General features: G+C 37.7%; 1 protein-coding gene across 3 annotated transcripts in view; it reads left to right on the top strand.

The window, feature by feature from the left end:
- TMC1 (transmembrane channel like 1) overlaps positions 1–18974 on the top strand; it is a 141694-nt gene that overhangs the window by 103546 nt on the left and 19174 nt on the right. For all 3 annotated transcript variants that reach the window (XM_072735987.1, XM_072735919.1, XM_072735864.1), the window contains 4 exons: positions 1450–1629; positions 1754–1915; positions 8458–8586; positions 18238–18305. In XM_072735987.1, coding sequence (XP_072592088.1) covers positions 1450–1629; positions 1754–1915; positions 8458–8586; positions 18238–18305 — 539 coding nt within the window. The remainder of the gene's footprint in view (positions 1–1449; positions 1630–1753; positions 1916–8457; positions 8587–18237; positions 18306–18974) is intronic.

The following is an 18974-nucleotide window of genomic DNA, read 5'->3' on the forward strand; positions in this document are numbered from 1 at the left end:
TTTATGGAAACCTATATAAAGTCATTAGGTAGAGTGATTTCCTTTATTTAAAACAGAGGAGAACCTCAAAGCATTTATCGTTTGTTTTCAAAGTTTCTTCTTACAATTGTGATAGTTGCTATTATAGACAAAATTATCCTGCCACTTTGGTCCGTGGTTCATAGCGATCATATTTTTGTATGAGTGAACCATAGTAAAGGGTAGGTAGTTGATCTTCATTCGGTAGAAGGATCATTTTATGTAAGAGTCTGTTTAATACCCATTTTAGGAGACTCTGAGTCCTAAAGGCCAACAAAGGTAATAATGGGGATTCATGAATAACTTTATACCTTGATGAAACAGAATTTAAATTTACCTTATAAAAGATTGCACAGGATCTGCCAGTTTTTACCTTAGGCTGAAATTGTATCATGCTGATTTTATATTATGCCGGCTGATTTTCAGGCCATTTTGGTCATGTTCATATAATGTTCTTAGTAAAAATGGGAAAGACCATATTGACAATTATTTTCTCAATACATTCCAGTAGTTGTAATCATTCAAAACATGGAATCAAGAAATGACAATAGGAATGGCTTAGTGGTGACAGTTTGAACCAGATATTTAGGAAAGGCCCTTGCCAAGGCTACCCAAAATCTTTTTTAAGGAGGCTTTTTCACCATCACACAAATAGTACATGCGCTGGATTCTTTTCCCTGATTTAATTTAGCTTAATATTATATATATAAAGATGTCAGACAGGAGATAAAGATGCTTATTTGCTACTTTTTGTATTTTTTCTCTCTGCTCTCCCTCAACACATTGACATTATAAAACAGTTCTTCATTCCTGGAACTTTCCTACCTTGGCTTTCATAACATCATCCTTTGTCTACTTTTGTTTCTCTGAATGTCCTGTTTTCTTTGATAAACCCATTGTTTTGTTTTTTGTTTCTTGTTTTTTTTCCCCCCTTAATTGGGTGTATTCCCCAGAATTAGGCCTGAGCCCATCTCGGGGCACTCATTTATTCCAACTGATTGAACCAGCCCATATGCTGGTAATTGTCAAATTAGTATTTCCAGTTTGGGCCTCATTCTTCAAACAGATAATTTTCCCTTTCCTTTGGTAATCTTGTTGCAAAGTGTATCACCATGTCGGAATCAGTTCCTATGTAGAATAGTTTGTGTTCTTTGAATAGAGAGTGATAGAAATTACCTCCCTTATTATACTAGAAAATAAATTGTTATTACTGACACATATAGAAGTTCATGCACAAGCACCCCTTGGGAATGGGAGTTGAATATTTTCTTTTGTTGTTTTATTAAAATCAAATTTTAAAAGTATGTGAGATACTCTCCTTTAGTCTTACAAAAGATCAAGGAAACCTAGCTGCAATCTTGCAAAATTCTGGAAGAAAGCAATTATTTTTCAGATACCATTAACTTAGTTAATACCTGTATCTCCTTGTAGATGAACATGGTCATGTCCCTCCTGGGGATGTTCTGTCCAACCCTTTTTGATTTATTTGCTGAATTGGAAGACTACCATCCCCTCATCGCTCTGAAATGGTTACTGGGACGCATTTTTGCTCTGCTTTTGGGCAACTTATATGTATTTATTCTTGCCTTGATGGATGAGATTAACAACAAGGTAAGTATTATATCTGGATTGTTCTTGGCATCCATGTGTTGTTACATTCCCAGTCTCCAGGTGGCTAGAAACTCCTTTGAATCTGTGATGTCTCCATCTTTGTTTCCATCACTTTGCATTCTAGATTGAAGAGGAAAAACTGGTAAAGGCCAATATTACCCTCTGGGAAGCCAACATGATCAAGGCCTATAATGCATCACTTACTGGAAATACCACTGGACCACCTTTTTTTGTGCATCCTGCAGATGTGCCTCGAGGACCCTGCTGGGAAACAATGGTGGGACAGGTAATATCACAGACAGAAGTGTACGGCAATTAATGGATTCAAAAAGAGTAGAATCAATGATTTCTTCCATACATGTGGCCTATTTTTTTTATTGCTTAATAAAAAAATAAAACCCTAAGATTTATTGAAGATTTACCAGGTGCTGGTTGTGAATTTCATATATATTATCTCATGTGGTCCTCATTCCATCTATTGAGGTAAGTACTACTTTTACACCTTTTTTACAGTTGTGTTTAAAGAGAGGATATTTTTAAATGGTGTGAGGAGAGCTTTATCTTCTATTTGTGTTATAATAAAGCACCTAGATTTAGATACAGGCTCCAGTGAATATTTAAATGGAACTCCACCTATTATTACCAGTTTTCATTAAAAAAAATAGGTTCTCAAAAAAAAAATTGGTTCTCTTGGGAGCACACACTAATACTAATTTCAACAATGTCAATTTTTGTCAAATAACTGTCCCTTAAGTGTTAAAGGAAATACTATTTTAGGTTAGTTGTTTTCATGATGATTATGTAAATGGCCCCAGTCCAAGACTACTGGTGTTTTACCAGAGAAAAGAGGTAATGTTTCATATGGCTTTCTGCCCAACAAGGGGAACCAAATTAAGCAAAAACAATAGCAATAAAGTATTTCATGTCTCCTATTTCCATCCATATATGAATTTTACTTTAGAAAACCTTTAATTTTATCTCATTAGAACTGACATTGCTAATGTGCATTTCATAAACTGATTTTGGACTTTGGTTCATTGATGATGAATAGATACTTTTAAATATGTCATCATGCATCTGCCTGCCTATTGGGCAATATAGTTCAGTTTCAGCAGAAATGTGGTACTGTGGAATTTGAATAATTTTTTGCTGTGTACTTATTTTTTGTAATCTAAAAGGAAAAATTGAAAGTATTAGTCTAGTAAAATGGATGTAACTTAAACAATTGTAGATATCATTAGATGCCCTCATGCTCAATTAGATGCTCACCAGACTTAAGCCAATCAATTGTGATTTTAATTGTGGAAAAAGAATAAGAAAAATGTATGTGATGCTAGATACACATCATTGAAGACTGTGTCCAAAATGTGTGGTATGATTAAGGATTTTATTTCACTTTATTTTTAAGCTATCAGGGGTCAGATAAGCTCCTGTATTTCTAGTTACATATTATTAAATACTCAATTTTCAGACATGCACATTCCATACATGTTCATAGAACATACTATGTATGAAATAATAAATGAAACAAAATGAAAAGAAATGAAATGAAATGATATGATATGATATGAAGGCTGCCTTTACTTAGGAGAGAGGTGTGCTGATCCGAGGTGTGAGTAGATGGGGTAATGGCCCTTCAAAGATGTCCATGTCCTAATCCTTGGAATCTCTCTGACTATGTTACCTTACATGGTAAAATGGTCTTTACTGATGTGATTAAGTGAAGGGTTTTGTACAAGGAAAATTATCCTCAATTATGTGGATGGACATAATGAAATCACAAGTAGGGACAAAACAGTCAAAGTTAGAAAAACTAGCTGTGACAGTGGAACCAGTTTGGAGACATATGCTTTTTAGATGGATAAGAAGGGGCTGTGAGCCCAGGAGTGCAGGCAACCTCCATAAGCTCGAAAAGGTGGGGACACAGATTCCTCCCTGATGCCTACACCTTAATTTTAGATTTCTGACCTCCAAAAGTATAGGAAAATAAATTCATGTTGTCTTAAGCCATGAAGTTTGTGGTAGTTTTTTTGGTTTTCGGGATTTTTAAAAATTTTATTTACTTTAGACAGAGAGAGCATGAGTATGAGCAGGGGAAGGAGCAGAAGGGAGAGGGAGAAGTAGACTTCCCGGTGATCAGGGAGCATAATGCAGGACTCCATCCCAGGATCCTGAGATCATGACCTGAGCAGAAGGCAGATGCTTAACTGACTGAACCACCCAGATGCCCTGTGGTAATTTGTTATAACAGCAACAGGAAATGAATACACCAGAGTACATAGTGTTCTTCTGGGTTTCAAGCATCCCTGAAGTGATGTCTGGTCATGGTGCCTTTCCACAACTTATCACATCTAGGCTGTTCCTTGAGTCTTCAGCTTAACTTGAAATAAATCAAAAACTAGGGAAAAAAAGTTTTTTTCAAAAATTCAAAAAAGTTTGAGATGTTCTCTTCTATATATCCTAGAATGCAGACTGGCGGGTGGGCTAAGAAATCTTCAACAATCTTGATAGAGCAGACTATAAAGAATAAAATTGAGGCTGCTACTTCTGAGGAAAAGGAAGTGATTTATTAGATAAGAATGCCAATGCAATCCAGGAGGATAGTTATGTCTTGTCTCCAATCACGCAGAAGCTTCTGTGTTGGTCTGGCATATACAGATTTAAAATAAAAGGAAGGTCACTTATTTGATTCTTCTTGGGATTTTGCTGTTTGTCTTGTCCTTTAAAGAAAATCCCATCTTCAGTGCTTTTACTTGCTTCATCATCTTTCCTTACTGCCCCCCACCCCTGTCTATTTCACCTTTCTTTCCCTGAAGGAACATTCAATACTTGTGGGAAAGTCTGCAGGAGCTGGCCCAGAGGTGTGGTTTTGAACAGAATGTTGATGAGGGAGTTGTAGAGTCCATGGGGACAAAGTATCCTGAGTACTGGAAAGTCTGGTCTTTAAGAAATCAATATTTATATCCATCACCTAGAAACATTTCATTTAACCATTAAAAAAAAAAATGACTCCAAGGGTACATGGGTGGCTCAGTCAGTTAAGCATTCGACTCTTGATTTCAGCTCAGGTCATGACCTCAGGGTTGCCAGATCAAGCTCCGAGTCTTGCTCTGTGCTCAGGTGGAGTCTGCTTGAGCTTCTCTCTCTCACCCTCTGCCCGTCCTCCAACTCATATATGCTATCTCTTTCAAATAAATAAAACCTTAAAAAAAAGTGACTCTAGGAGAAATAGTAAAGGCATTTGCTTTGCATGTAATGTTGGAGAAATTACACTCATTCGTTGTTCCGTAAGAACATTCCAGAAGTTTCCTCTACTCCTCCATGGATGCCCTCTGCTTTGTGTCGTCAAAGATGATATGAGATTCAAACCTCTCCGTCTGAATATAAGATAATTTGGCAGTTCCTTTATCCCTCTACAGAACCTCAAGATGTAGCCCCTTAGTCCCATCTCCAATGGCATTTGAGAGGTAGGCAGGGAAGCCACCCTTGGGAGATTGCTATATAAACCTATATACTGAGGTGTGTATTATGGGGAAGGAGAAAGCAGCCAACAACTGAACAGAACAACAATGGCTAACATTTATTGGATGCCTATAATGTGCCCGGTGCTGTTTCCTTGAATTTTTAAATTACTCTTTGAGATAAGTTATATTACTATCTTTGTTTTTCTGGATGAAGGAGCTGTGACCTAAAAAGCTAAAATAATTTGCTCAGCTTTTAAAGGAAGTCAGTGACAGGAGCCCAAATTTAACCCACATAGTCTGATTAGAGTTTGCATCCTGGTCTATAGTGCTGAATTGTTTTTAGAAACATAATGAGCATTAGCACATACTCTCCAAATTCCTGCCATGGAACATCTAGAGTCTGGTGGTCCTTTGTGATGCCCCTTGACTGTCATGTTCTTCTTTCCTGCTAACGACTCTTAGGTTTACTGATCAAAGTTGCCAAGACACTTTAACTAACTGCCATGAATAGGAAGCTCTGAGGTGTGGGGTGTGGTGCTCAACAGGATACCTGTGTGGAGACTATGCTTTCATCCTGACTAGCCTGCTAGGGATTTGGATTGGTGCCCCTGAGGTGGCCTGGGCCAGTTTTGGGGGGATTCTCTTTCCTATAAAGCATAGTATTCTTTCTATGATTTGTGAATAAATCTTATGTTTTGGTATAATGCTTGAATCCTCTTCTGGCATTTTATATGACAGAACACTGCTTGAAAAAAAAAAAAAGGATTTTAACCAGTGGGATGAAGAAGTTTAGGAAGATGTGGAGGACTTTAAAATGGCTCTGAAATTTTCTCTTACCTGTAAAAGTCCTCATGACATGGTGATGGAAGCCAAAAAGTATCCCTCATCGCCTACCTCTAATTGATACTAGTTATTAGAATCTGAACTCAAATTGCCTGGGGAATGAAAAAAAAACAATAGGAAGAAAAAAATCATAGCCAGAAATAACTGCAGGAGTTTGCTATCAGTCAATCATTTATTCCATATTTATCGAGTGCAAGCCGAGAGCCAAGTGGCATGCTGGATACTAGAGGTACAGTGGGCCCAAAGGTGGACTGGTTCCCTCGCTTTTGTGAAAACTTAAATTTTTTGAAGAGAGGAGGGGAACAAAGCCATTAATTAATTATGCAAAATTTGCAAATTTATAATGATAACAAAGTACTGCAAGAATGAAATGCATAGAATCTGAGAATTTTTTAGGGAAGCTCACCCTTGTCAGTGAGGTGAGGGAGACTTTCCTAAATCAGTGATGTGTATTCGTTGGCATAAACTGAGTCAAGAGGTGAAGTTACAATGATTCAGTGGAGTGAAGTCCCATGCAAAGGCCCTGTGACCAGAAGAAGTATGGAAGCTGAGGATCTGAATGAAATCCAATGGGCCTGGAGTGAGAAAGAGGGATGAACAATACTAGAGGAATAGGGGAGCTAGACAGGAGTCGGATTGTATAGAAGCTTTCAGATTATGCAGGAACCTTACACTCTCTTGGCCCACCTTTTACTCCATCTGTTCTGCAGCAAGCCACTGCATGCAGCTGTTACCTGACAGCATCTCAGCTGAGCTGTATGCATACTCCCCATCTGACCTTCAAAGTTTCTCTGTTGTCATCAAGTAGGGGTGTTAATACACTTGGGGACATCCTTGACTAATGGGAATGGTTCCTGATGGGTCGATATGTCCCTCTTCTCTCACCAGCATGGACAATTCTGAGGCTTATTCTATACAGCTTCTCGATTTTCAGGTGGGTCCCCAGAAGAAGAAGACTCACTTGCCCCTGCACTGACAGATTTTAATAAGCTCTTGGGCAAAAGCTTTCCTTCCTTCTGTTTCATTCTTCCCAACCTCCTCTCCCTTTCTTTGACACCACTTCCCAAAATATACTGCCAGCTTATAAGCCCTTGTCACAGGCATTATTGGCAAAAATTAATATTAAGTTTTAAAATTTGTATTTTTAAGGTTTTAATATAATAATTTTTGTTTGGGTTATATTTATGTTTTAGTTACCTACTATTTATGACAGATTATAATAGTAGCAGTTATCTTTTAAGAATAAGGTATGTTAAAGTTAAAAGAAATATGAGATAAATTATATTTCATATGGTACTTGGACAGATCAAGAATCATGGAGGTATACTAAAAAAGAAAAAAAAGAATCATGGAGGTGGTAGACAATGATCTGGTGTTCAGGAAGTGTTGCTCTTAAGTATGAGGCTGGAAATCAACCTAATGACTGCTAGTCAAATGGCCCTTTGCCCCATTAGAAAAATTTTTTATTTATTTTAGTTATTTTGGAGGGGGGATTATATAGGTAGCTCAAAATGGAAACCAAAAGACTTCAGAAATTATAGAAGAACACTAGTATTTCTGGCAAAAAAATTATTATTAGATATTCAGTGTCTGTAATCTTAGGACATAAATTATTGAGAAGGAAAAGAAAAGGAAAAGCAGAGGATCATAAGGAACATTTATAATTATGTGTCTATTCCTATATTTATTACTTATTGTCATAGGGGTTCCACAAGGAAATAGTGAACTGTCCCTTTTGCACATAAATTTAAGTCCACACCACTGAGGTAACCCGTTTATAGTTTTCCAGAACTTTCTATGCATATATGTATACATATATGTATATATATAGGAGTTTTTGTCAATAAATGAGTTCATACACATATCCTATTTTGTAAATTTAAAAAAAATCCATTTCTTATCAGAGCATAGCATTTTAGGACTTTTTAAAGTTTACTGAGGTATGATTCACATACCACACATTCCACCCATTTAAAATACATAACTCAATGGTTTCTAGTGTATGTTCCTATTTTTCAACATTTTAATTGACTGTATATTTCCTTCTGAAAATTTCATAATTGTGCCATTTACCACTTTCTTTTCTTATTGGATTGCCCATCTATTGTCAGACTGATTTACAAACATCTTTAGTGTATTAGGAAAACTAATCCTGTGTCACGTATGCCGTTTCTCAAAGTTCATCTTTTTAACTTTATAAATATTGCTGTTTGCCAGATTAAAGCTTTAAACTTACGTGTGGTCAATATATTCCTGGTTTTGTTTCTCGTGTCATGCCTATAAAAGCTTCTCGGTAAGGAGACTTTTGATACAGTGGTTTTGGAAGTAGAGATAATTATTTTTAGACTAATAAAATAAGAGTGAAACATTCTTCACTTGCTAGATGTGCCTAACTATTTTTCTTAACTATTACTTGCTGTTTCTAAGCTAATACTATGCAGAGGCATAACAAACCTGGTCTCAATGCTATGGTCATTTGAAGGGAGAAATGCTCACTTTAATCTGGATAATATCTTGACAGGAATTTGTGCGGCTGACTGTTTCTGATGTTCTGACCACTTATGTCACGATCCTCATTGGGGACTTTCTCCGGGCATGTTTTGTGAGGTTTTGCAATTATTGCTGGTGCTGGGATTTGGAATATGGATATGTAAGTATAATACTCATTTTTCTCTTGTCAGATTATCCCTTTGTGGTTTATCATTTGTACACCCTATGCCAGAAGAAAAATTTAGGAGGTGGGACCACCTGTTAGATGTTAATAAATGAAGACCAGGTGTCAGACTTGAGCATCACAGTTTATGATATTCTAGTAAAGTGAATTAAAGCAGTGGACCTCAACTTGTCCATGAATATGGTGAACTCTGTCAAGCTGGGGCCCATAGCCGGCCCCCTCCACATGAAGCTTGCTGACACTTCTAGAAGCAGGCAAGATGGGTAGTATCAACTGCACATTCTATGAATTCCTTTGAATTCTACTAAACAGACTCCCAGACAGTTAACTGTGCAGTGCATTGGGCGATATATGGATCCAGTAAATAGGGTGCTTGTTTCATAGAGCTCACAGGCTGAGAAGAGCTCAGTGGAGAGACAAGCAGGGAGTTCTGGAAGTTTTGAGGAAGGCCCAGGGTGCTGAAAGGTGAACCTGAACTTGAGCAAGTTGACTTCCTTTCCCACAGCAAGGACACAGGTTTTTCTGAACCACACTGGCGTTGACTTCATTCCCAGTTCAGCCTCTGTGCACAACCTCTGTTCCCTCCCCTACCCCACAAAGTTCAAGTGAGACAACAGAACACACATATCACTCTTCAGTCTTCCCCATTCCCAGGTGATCACTGTCCTTCTTTTGCATCGCTAACAGTCATCGTGGGAACTAGGACCTGAAGGGTGGACTGTAATCTTTTGCTTAAAATCCTCCAATGGCTTATAAGTACTTAGAATGAATCTGGATCTGGAGTTGTTTTTTTTTTTTTCCTTTCTTTCTTTCTGAGCTCATCATCTACCACTGTTGCTTTTGTTCTTGCTTTGTGAAGTCCATAAACGTTGGAACTCTTTCTTATGCTCAAACACAAGACGATCCTTGCATCTGTTCTAGCTGGTATTCCGTGTAGGGGTGCAGATTCTTAGAATTCGGCTTGGCTGATGCCTTCTCATCAGTAAGGACTCAGCTAAATATGTCACCTCCTTCGAGCTCTGTTCCATCCTTCCCATCTGATGTAGCCTACCAGACTCTCCCTTCAGTGCCCTGCTTTATTTTCTTCATATGGTGTATAACTATCTGACATTTTCTTTTAAAGATGTGCTTAAAATCTATCTCCCTTCCCTCTGTTGGAACGAAAGTGCTATGCAAACAGAAGCCTTGACCTCCATGCTGACAACTATGCTCGTCACATGGCAGGCATTATCTGTTGACTGTCTGCTTCAGTGGTAAACCCATCCCCATGACCTCTAAGTCTCTGGGCAGGTCCTATGCTCAGAAATGTTTTCAAGACACTGGGCTGGATCCTCAGCATGGCTATCTGACTTTGAGATTGTACCTTTAATTAGGTCATCTCTGTCATCCTCACTGAAAGTGCCCGTGGGATGAGCCAAAAGTGGTTAGGTAATGCTCTTTGGTGAGCGCCCGTGAGGTAATGCTATGGATCCAGGATGTTATTGTGCCTTCCCATTCCCTGCTATGAGGTATGCAGTTGGCTTGGTTTCATTTCTATTTTCCTTGTCTGATTCAGCTCTTCTGAGGCAAACATAAAAATTGCCATATCTTTCTTAGGCCATTGCCTGGCTTATGCTTGCCTTTTATCCCTTACTGCTTTCTTCCTAAGTGCTAGAGAATTTTGCTTCAAATATGAAGTCAATAAAACATGACCTGGATGCATAAAAGCTGTAATTAAATGACTGTAATTTATTATTTATTGAGTGCTGACAGTGCTCTTGGGTTAGTACAAAGTACAGGAAAATAGACAAGTTCTTGTTTTAGGTCACAGAGAATTTTCTTCCATGTGACTTTTGGAAGGCTCCTCAGAAAGAAACACAGCATCAAAACAAATTTTGAACAGTAAAGGGTGGGTGGTGCATCTTTGATGCTGATCCTATTATCATTGGCCCATCAGTTAGAGAGCTGACACAGTTGAGTGCCTACTAGGTGTGAATCAGTGTGAGCAAACCTCTGTGCCAGGTGATAAGGGGATTCAGAGATGTAAAAGATGTAAGCTTAAGGAGATGTTGCAAACTTGGGCTCACTGCCTAGATTCAGCATGTATTTTCTTTGTCTGCAAAGTGTTTTCATTTGTTTGTTTTGGGTTTTTTAATAAGCTCCTATTTTAAAACTGGAAGTTTTACGTTTTAAAAAATACGGATTTCTTGCTTTTCCTGACATATTGGAAGGGCTGGCAACATTCAATCCATATCCCCACCTGGGAGTGATTGGCTGGAGTGAGAATCCACTGCCCTGTACAGATGGAATATTCATCCACTAATTCCTCACACTCTTTACAAACATTTAATCCTGTAAGCTCTCTCCTTATCAATGAAGAGCAGAAAATGTAAATGCTGTAGGAGGAACCAACACTACATGACTTTGAGGGTGGAGAGAGGGAGGGAAGATGAGAGGGAGAAAGTGATAGAGAGAAAGACAGAGACAGATCAGAAATGCAAAGACTCAAAGACATGCTAGAGGAAGAAGCACTTGATCTAGTCTCAGGGAAAGGAACAGAATTTCAAAGATCCAGTGGAAGCAAGGATTCTCAGTGGAGGGACCAATGTAAGATGGGGCCCAGCAGGTGCAAAGTATGGGCAGTGCAGGCAGAGATGCAGAAATCTCAGCTGGGGCTGTCGTAGAGGGTAAGAGGCTGATGAGAATGTTTCTCTAATATCCTCCTGGATACCCTAATTGAAAATATATCCATAGAGTACCTGTCATGAAGTAAAGAAGACAGAGAAGATACTTTTGAGATGTCTTTCAAGAATCAGGGATCCCTGGGTGGTGCAGCGGTTTGGCGCCTGCCTTTGGCCCAGGGCGCGATCCTGGAGACCCGGGATCGAATCCCACGTCGGGCTCCCGGTGCATGGAGCCTGCTTCTCCCTCTGCCTGTGTCTCTGCCTCTCTCTCTATCTCTCTGTGACTATCATAAATAAATAAAAATTAAAAAAAAATTTAAGAATCAAAGAGAAAGATGTGTCCATTTCCACACCCCCAAAAAATTCTTTTCGAGTTCCAAAAATAATAGTGGTTCATTATAGAAAATCTAGAAAATCTAGTGTAAGCTAAACATGGAAATAAAAATCACAGGCAATCTCACCATTAAGTAAGCATTACTTATTTGGATTACTTGAGTCATAGAATATTAGTGTTTATTTATATGTAAATAATAAAGTACTATGGATTTTTATAATATACATATTTTTATAATTTTTTTATTAAAAAGTATATATATTTAATAGCTGGTTACCTACTTTTTTTCCTCTGTGACCATTTCCCTATGTTAACTATTCATTTATGATAGTTTTAAATGACTGTGAAATATTCTATAAATGAACAAACTATAATTATTTAATTTTTATTGGCTATCAGTAAAACATCTAATTTTTAATTATTATAATAAATGTTGCACTTAGATTTATTTGTATGCACATGGTTGAATATCATCACAGATAAGTTACAGTGGTATGCACAGATAATTTCCTTTTTTAAAATAAAGATTTTATTTATTTATTTGAGAGAGAGAACACAAGCAGGGGGAGCAGCAGAGGGAGAGGGAGAAGCAGACTCCCTACTGAGCAGAGTCTGATGTAGTGCTCAATCCCAGGACCCTGAGATCATGACCTGAACTGAAGGCAGATGTTTAACGGACTGAGCCCCCCAGACACCCCCACAGATTATTTCCTTATGAGAAATTTCTCTAAGTTGAATTACTCAGTCCCAGAGAACATACCTTTAAAATAAAATCCATTCACTTTTATTACAACAGCTTCTGTAAAAACTAAACTTTGCCGACTCTGGCATCAGATTCAGTGATCCATGGAATATTAACGTTCAGTGGGATTTTGACATAATCAAGCATACATCCTTTATTTCACATCTGAAAAATTGAAGGCTTGTGTATTGAAGTGAGCTGCTTCAGTTTGTGTAGCCAGGGACTAAACAAGGGCAATGAAATATTTTTCTGGACACAGTCATTATGTTAAAAATGCTGAATTATATACAGATTGTATCAGAATAAATTATATTAGAAGTGACCCTGTATATTTTTGCAGTTATAAATTTATGGCTAAAGTATTATCACAATAAACCTATAAAGATGGACTAAGGTGGGAAAATTGATGGCTAGGAGCAGGCTGTTAGACCATGTAATGTAAGTTAATCTTTCCTAAGGCTTCTCCAAGCATAGCAGACAGTTCTCAATGTTTCTTAAGTGTTCACCGACTCATAGAAAGTGGAATCGTTGCTCCCAGGAGGGATTTTAACCACCCAGATTCAGCATGACTGTCCTAAAACCTCTTGGAAACTCTGGGTTTCCTGCATTGGTAGCTCAACACAGAATGTCTTAACTTTCAGCTTAATTGTGTTGTTACTGTCTTTGCCATTTATTAATAAAATAAGTAGCAGGGGCTCTTGGGTGGCTCAGTTGGTTAAGCATCTGCCTTTGACTCAGGTCATGATCTGGGGGCCCTGAGATGGAGTCCCACATTGGGCTTCCTGTTCAGCAGGGAGCTTGCCTGTCTCTCTCTCTCTCTTTCTCTCTTCTCCTTTCCCTGCTCATGCTCTCTCTCTCTCTCTGTCTCTTTCTCTCAAACAAACAAATAAAATCATGAAAAAAAAATTAAAAATAGGTAACAGATATCTAAGAAGAAATAGAATTGAATACGTAGCATGGAGTAGAATATGTTGAAACAAATTAAAACCTCGCCATCTTATTTTAAAGTTATATTTTTGAGGTGCTCTTTTTAAGATTTATATAAATGGAAAATAGAAGAGATTTCCATGAGATCTGATGAAAGGGTTCAAGATTATCCCTAAACAAGAGCCCTATGACTAACAGACCATAAGACTAGATTCTATGTTATATCATATTGTATACTTTCATGTAGTATTTATTATATGTGAGAACTTCTACAAAATACTTTGCATATATTATTCCATCTAGTCATAGCAGCAACACTATGAGGTAGATTTTTTCCTACCTTACAGGCTTAAGCAATGTTTAATAATTTGCTTAAAGACAGATAGCTGGTCAGTGGTGGAGCTAGGACTCACACTCCTATCTAATCGACTTCAAAGCTATCAACCAGATTTCAGTCATGTTGAATTTTCACCGTTAACTCTTAATCCTAGAAATTTCAAGGACTCTGTCAAATCATGATTCATGAGCCAGTCTGTGGCATTTGTAACTCAAAGCACTCCTAAGATTAGACAGGTCACTTGCAATAATGGAGTTACAGGAGGGATTGTGATAGAGAATTAGAAATAAATAGGTGTTCTCTGGCTGCGAATGAGACTTTATTTAGCAGTCCAGGATGATGTCATGCTAAAGGGTCAGTAGGAAATCTTGAGTATCTCTTGAAGGGTTGACTGCATGAGGAAGGGGACAGCACAGTCTGGATTTGAAATTCCACTTGAATATTGATTGGAGTCTGTCTGCAGCAACAAGGGGTGGGTCATCCTAGTAGATGAGGCTAGGACTTGTCCTAGATCAGTAGGTCTCAAATTTGAGGGTATACCAGAATCCCCCAAAGGCATGTGAAACCACCAAAGCTGGGGCAGGTTCTGGAGAACTTACTTTCCTAACTAGTTCCCAGGTGGTGCTGCTGCTTTTGGTCTGGGGACCATGCATAAGAACCATTGATCCAGAGTGATTTTAGGTGTGAGAAGTGAGATTCGTACATCAGACAGGACGTTGTAATGATAGAATTCTCTCTGAGATATTTTATGATAGCCACAGGTTAATGATCTTTCTCAAATGATGAAACTTACAGAGAGGATGGGTTTTCCTAGGCACTTCAGTCCAATGCCAACCATCTGTCTTCCCTATGGATAGATGACTGACTCTCACCCACCACAAGATCCAGAAATAAAATAAGATAATTTTCAATCCCTTGATTATTATAAAGTTAGTATAGACCTCAGCCTAAATCCAAATGGGATCTTCTTTGGCTGGGGCCTAAATAGCTTATTAGGGATGCGCGACCCTTAGTGACTTTGTTATATGCATCACATTTGAATAATTTCATTTCTCAGGTTTCAAGAAAACCTATTTCTCCCCAAGCCTCATTTATCTTTAAGCTTTTTATGTTTTAGAGGCAATTAAGCAAACATATTACAAAATGATTTACACTTGTATTATTAAAGTATCACTTTTAAAACTTTAAAATGCAATATAATCTCATGTTTTTATTAAATCCAACTCTAAAAGAAGGAGCATTGAATTTGTGTGTGTGTGTTTGTGTGTGTGTGTGTGTGTGTGTCTGTGTTTGCCTTTCTACTTTCGTTTGATGTTTAGAGTGAGATTTTCTGAGTTTAACTCATAACAGTGTTCAGTTCCATTTCTAAAGTGTATACAGAGAAGCAATTCTTTAATAACTGGGTCTGATTTTTTAACCAATTACAGATCTCAGATTAGAAAAGCATCTTAGAAATGATCTAGTTCAGAAGTTGCCAGACTTTCTCTGTAAAGGGCTGGGTAGTAAGCAGTTTCACTTCTGCAGGTGTGATATTATGATATAACAAGAAATATATATTTTGGTCTCTTATTTCCAGCTCCTGGCCAGCGCTTCTAAACCTTTTTCTAATTTTCTGAGCAATATAGGTGCTAGGATCATATTTTGTTCCAATATTTGGTCTTTGACCCTGGTTCCTGATACAGAGCCCCTACATTCCTTGGGTTTTCCTGGGTGATAGGATCATTGCTTACTTTAATGAGGCAATGCCTGGTGACTCCTGGGTAGCATCAGGATGGGGGATGGTCACCAAAAAGAGCAGGCTGTTATTAGAAGCTTGAAACTTTCAGCCCCATTTCCCCCATCCTCTGGGGAGGGAAGAGGGGCTAGAGAATGAGTTAATAATTGATCATGCTTACTGAAGAAGTCTCCATAAAACTCCCTGACCTATGGGGTTTGGAGAGCAGTCTTGGGGAACTGAGTCCTTGGCCTGTAGAGTCTGCTCTTACTCTGGACAGTCAGTATCAGAACAGAGTTAAGCGGTAGGGCATCCAGCTTAGGTCCATAGGTAACTTGGGCATTGTTTGGTATGGAGGTTAAAACCCACACATCTGTGTCAGAAATACTGTGAGAAGAGTAGAATACCCGGGGTTTTGCTTTCAGGTGGCCATTTGGTCACTGTGCAAACTTTTAAACTTTCCTATTTAAGTGCCAAAGAGCCACAAATAACAAATCAACAAACGAATGCAGCTATTTTTTGCTAGTAAATCTTTGTTTACAAAAACAGGTGGCGGTCCAGATTTGGCACATGGGCCATAGTGTGACAACCACTGACTGACCTAGTTCATTTCATCAGTTTTATCTGTGAGGAAACTGAGGCCTGACAGGATAAGCAGCTGGCCCAGCTCATCCAACTAGGACGTGGCAAGGCAAAGTTTAATACTCAGGTGTGAATCCCAGACAAGTGTTTGGACCACAAACCCATTTGGTACACTGGGAATGCCTTATACCCATTTTCTTCATCGGGTGAATTTGTGCATCAAAAATGACATTCCTTCTGTTGTCCCTGCTGCAAACACTGTATGCGAATGAGGCTTCCCAGTATCTTTTGTGTTTTTCTAGACATCTAGTTATAAAAATATCTCCAGTGGTTTTGAAGAAGGTTATATGTTCATGATAGCAAAGAGAATATACTTCTAAAAGGTTGATTTTTAAAAAATTTTTACATAGTTTGGTGGGTTAAATCATGGCACCATTTTAAAGAGGCCAAAGATGAAGGTTTGATTCTTGAACTGACACACAGTTGTTCCAAGGCCACAGATGGCACAGGCCACCCAACTGAGCATTTGTCATATGTGTTCTGTGAGCTTAAAAGGCATCAGCGGGGAGAAAATGGGTGGTCCAGAGCAAAGCCCTCCTGGGGAGGGAGAAAGACTCAGAATTAATGTTTCTAGAGATTAGAAGCAGTTTATGTTTCTCCATGAGGAACTAACACACTGCTTTCATTGTGGATTTTTAGAACAAAAACTATCAACCTAACCTCCTCACGTCTTGTGAATGTTATGCTTCTAGATAATCTGAGAACCAGCAAAACCTTGTTTATACAATTCAGGTCATCTTTGTCCTGCTTATTATAACAGGGCTGTGTATTATTTCATTACATATTGTCTTATCATTTTATCTTGTTATTTAACCATTCTTTCTGTTTATGCCCTGAATCTGTTACAAGGCATATGATCCATACCTTTCCCAAAAGTACTGCTGCCTTTTGGAGAAAAAATGACTTCAAGAACTCTTGAGGCAAAGAATCCAAAAGCTGTGAAGGTTTTGTTGGGGTTCCAAGCCAGGGAACTGTTCCATCTTCTTACAGATATTTTTTTGAGAGGGGATGTTTCTTGGGTTTGAGAACAGTTGAGATCCATCACACAATGAGTATGCAGGTTTAAGTGTGTGGGCATGTGCTATGCTCTGTGTGTGTATGTATGTGTGTATTGGGAGGGAGTTATTATGGGGATGCATATGGTCTGAAGCCACACCTGCAGAGGCCAAGATCTAGGACAGGATTAGGGACCTGCCACTCTTTTGGTCTTTCTTTCATGGTCTTCTTGGTGGTCTCAATTCACATTTTTTAGCTTTTTTTCTTTTCTCTTATTACCTACCAGTTGGTTTCCGATTACTCCCATTGATAAAAGCTTTCCTTCTAGGCTGCCTGATGTGTTACCAGAAAGCTTTTGGACACGCCACCCTGGGAGATCCCACCTCAGTTCTTATTGGTGGGCACTCTGCACAAAAAAAAAAACAGCCCAGTGTTGCTGCCCTAAGCGGGATGGTATTACCTAGGATACAAACACTGGATATTGAATTAAAAAACTTCCTAAAGTTCTATTCTATTTCTCTATATTTATTTTATTGTAAAAGAAATTCACATTTTTCGAGAAAAGTTTTAAAATATGCAAACTTAAGGAAGGAAACAAAAGTCATAATTTATCACCTACCTATAAGACATTTTAATTTTGTTGGTCATTTTCAGGTCTTTTCCTTATGTGTGATTTCATATTCAGTGGATAAAAATAATGAATGTGTAACTTTATATCTTTGTCATTTAACATTAACTCCTAGTTTTCTCTGTGTATATAAATATTCTTCAAACAGTGATTGTAATTAGGTGCAATCCATATTACAGTATAGATATACTATATTTACTTAACCAATATTGGATATGTAGATGGTTTCATCTCTGTTAAAATTTGTCAGAATTTAAGATCAGTTTGTTAAAACAAATTCCTAGAAGTAGACTTACAGGGTTAAAGAGAATGAGATTTTTTAAGCTTTTCATATATATGGCCAAATTGTTTTTCTAAAACGTTGCTCCAATTTTTCCTTTCCCCAGCCATGTTAGGAGAGAGAGCCCGCTGGTCCACATTTTCATAACATTGAATGGCTACTTTAGAAAATGAGACATACTGTGTTATAAAGGGTGCTTTATTATTTTATTTATTGCTGATTATTTATTATATCAATTACTCTGCTATTGTTGCTGTAAGGAAGCAGTTGAGAGCCTCGCCATACATGCGGAAACATGAAACACTTGTCTTTCAATTTTCACCAGTTGTTATGCTAATCCAGTGAATGTCTGTGTCTCCTGTAGCCCTCGTACACTGAATTTGACATCAGCGGCAACGTCCTTGCTCTGATCTTCAACCAAGGCATGATCTGGTAGGTCAGCTGGTGGACAGCATATCACTTATAGAAAAGCGTCAGTGATCATTATTGCATAAAGCACAGTAGCCTGGTGTCAGAGAAGTCCACGGTCTGGTCTAACTCAACAATTGCCTTTGCAAAGTAGATTGCTAGGAAAAGCTATATAACATATATAATATATAGTATATAACATATATAATATATATTGTATATATGTCTTGGAATATATATATATACTATATTTTTTCATATACTATATTTATATCATATAGTATATATAACATATGTTATATATAATTATATATGTTATGTAATATTATATAATTATAGTACTATATAAATATAGTATATATACATATATATTTTTTCATATCTTAACTCTTGGTCCTCAAAGACATCTGCCTGTTTTGCAGAGCATTCCTTTATCAAATACTGGGAGACTATTTCTACTTAGTAGATTATTTGAAGACTTTTTATACTTTTGTATCTTCTGACACCAGGGTCTAACAGTAAAACATTAATGATCCCATAATCACATGTAAAGTGTGAAATAAATTAATGTAAGACCCTTCTGAGGAACTGAATTTCTTTTGTCATTATTGAGTATATTTAGAGTACAACTTGTTGCGACTTTTAAAAATAATATCTGACCAAATCGGTAGTTCATAGAGATGAAACACATGT

Source organism: Vulpes vulpes, chromosome 1, assembly GCF_048418805.1.
Source record: "Vulpes vulpes isolate BD-2025 chromosome 1, VulVul3, whole genome shotgun sequence".
In the NCBI taxonomy this organism is placed as follows: Eukaryota; Metazoa; Chordata; class Mammalia; order Carnivora; family Canidae; genus Vulpes; species Vulpes vulpes.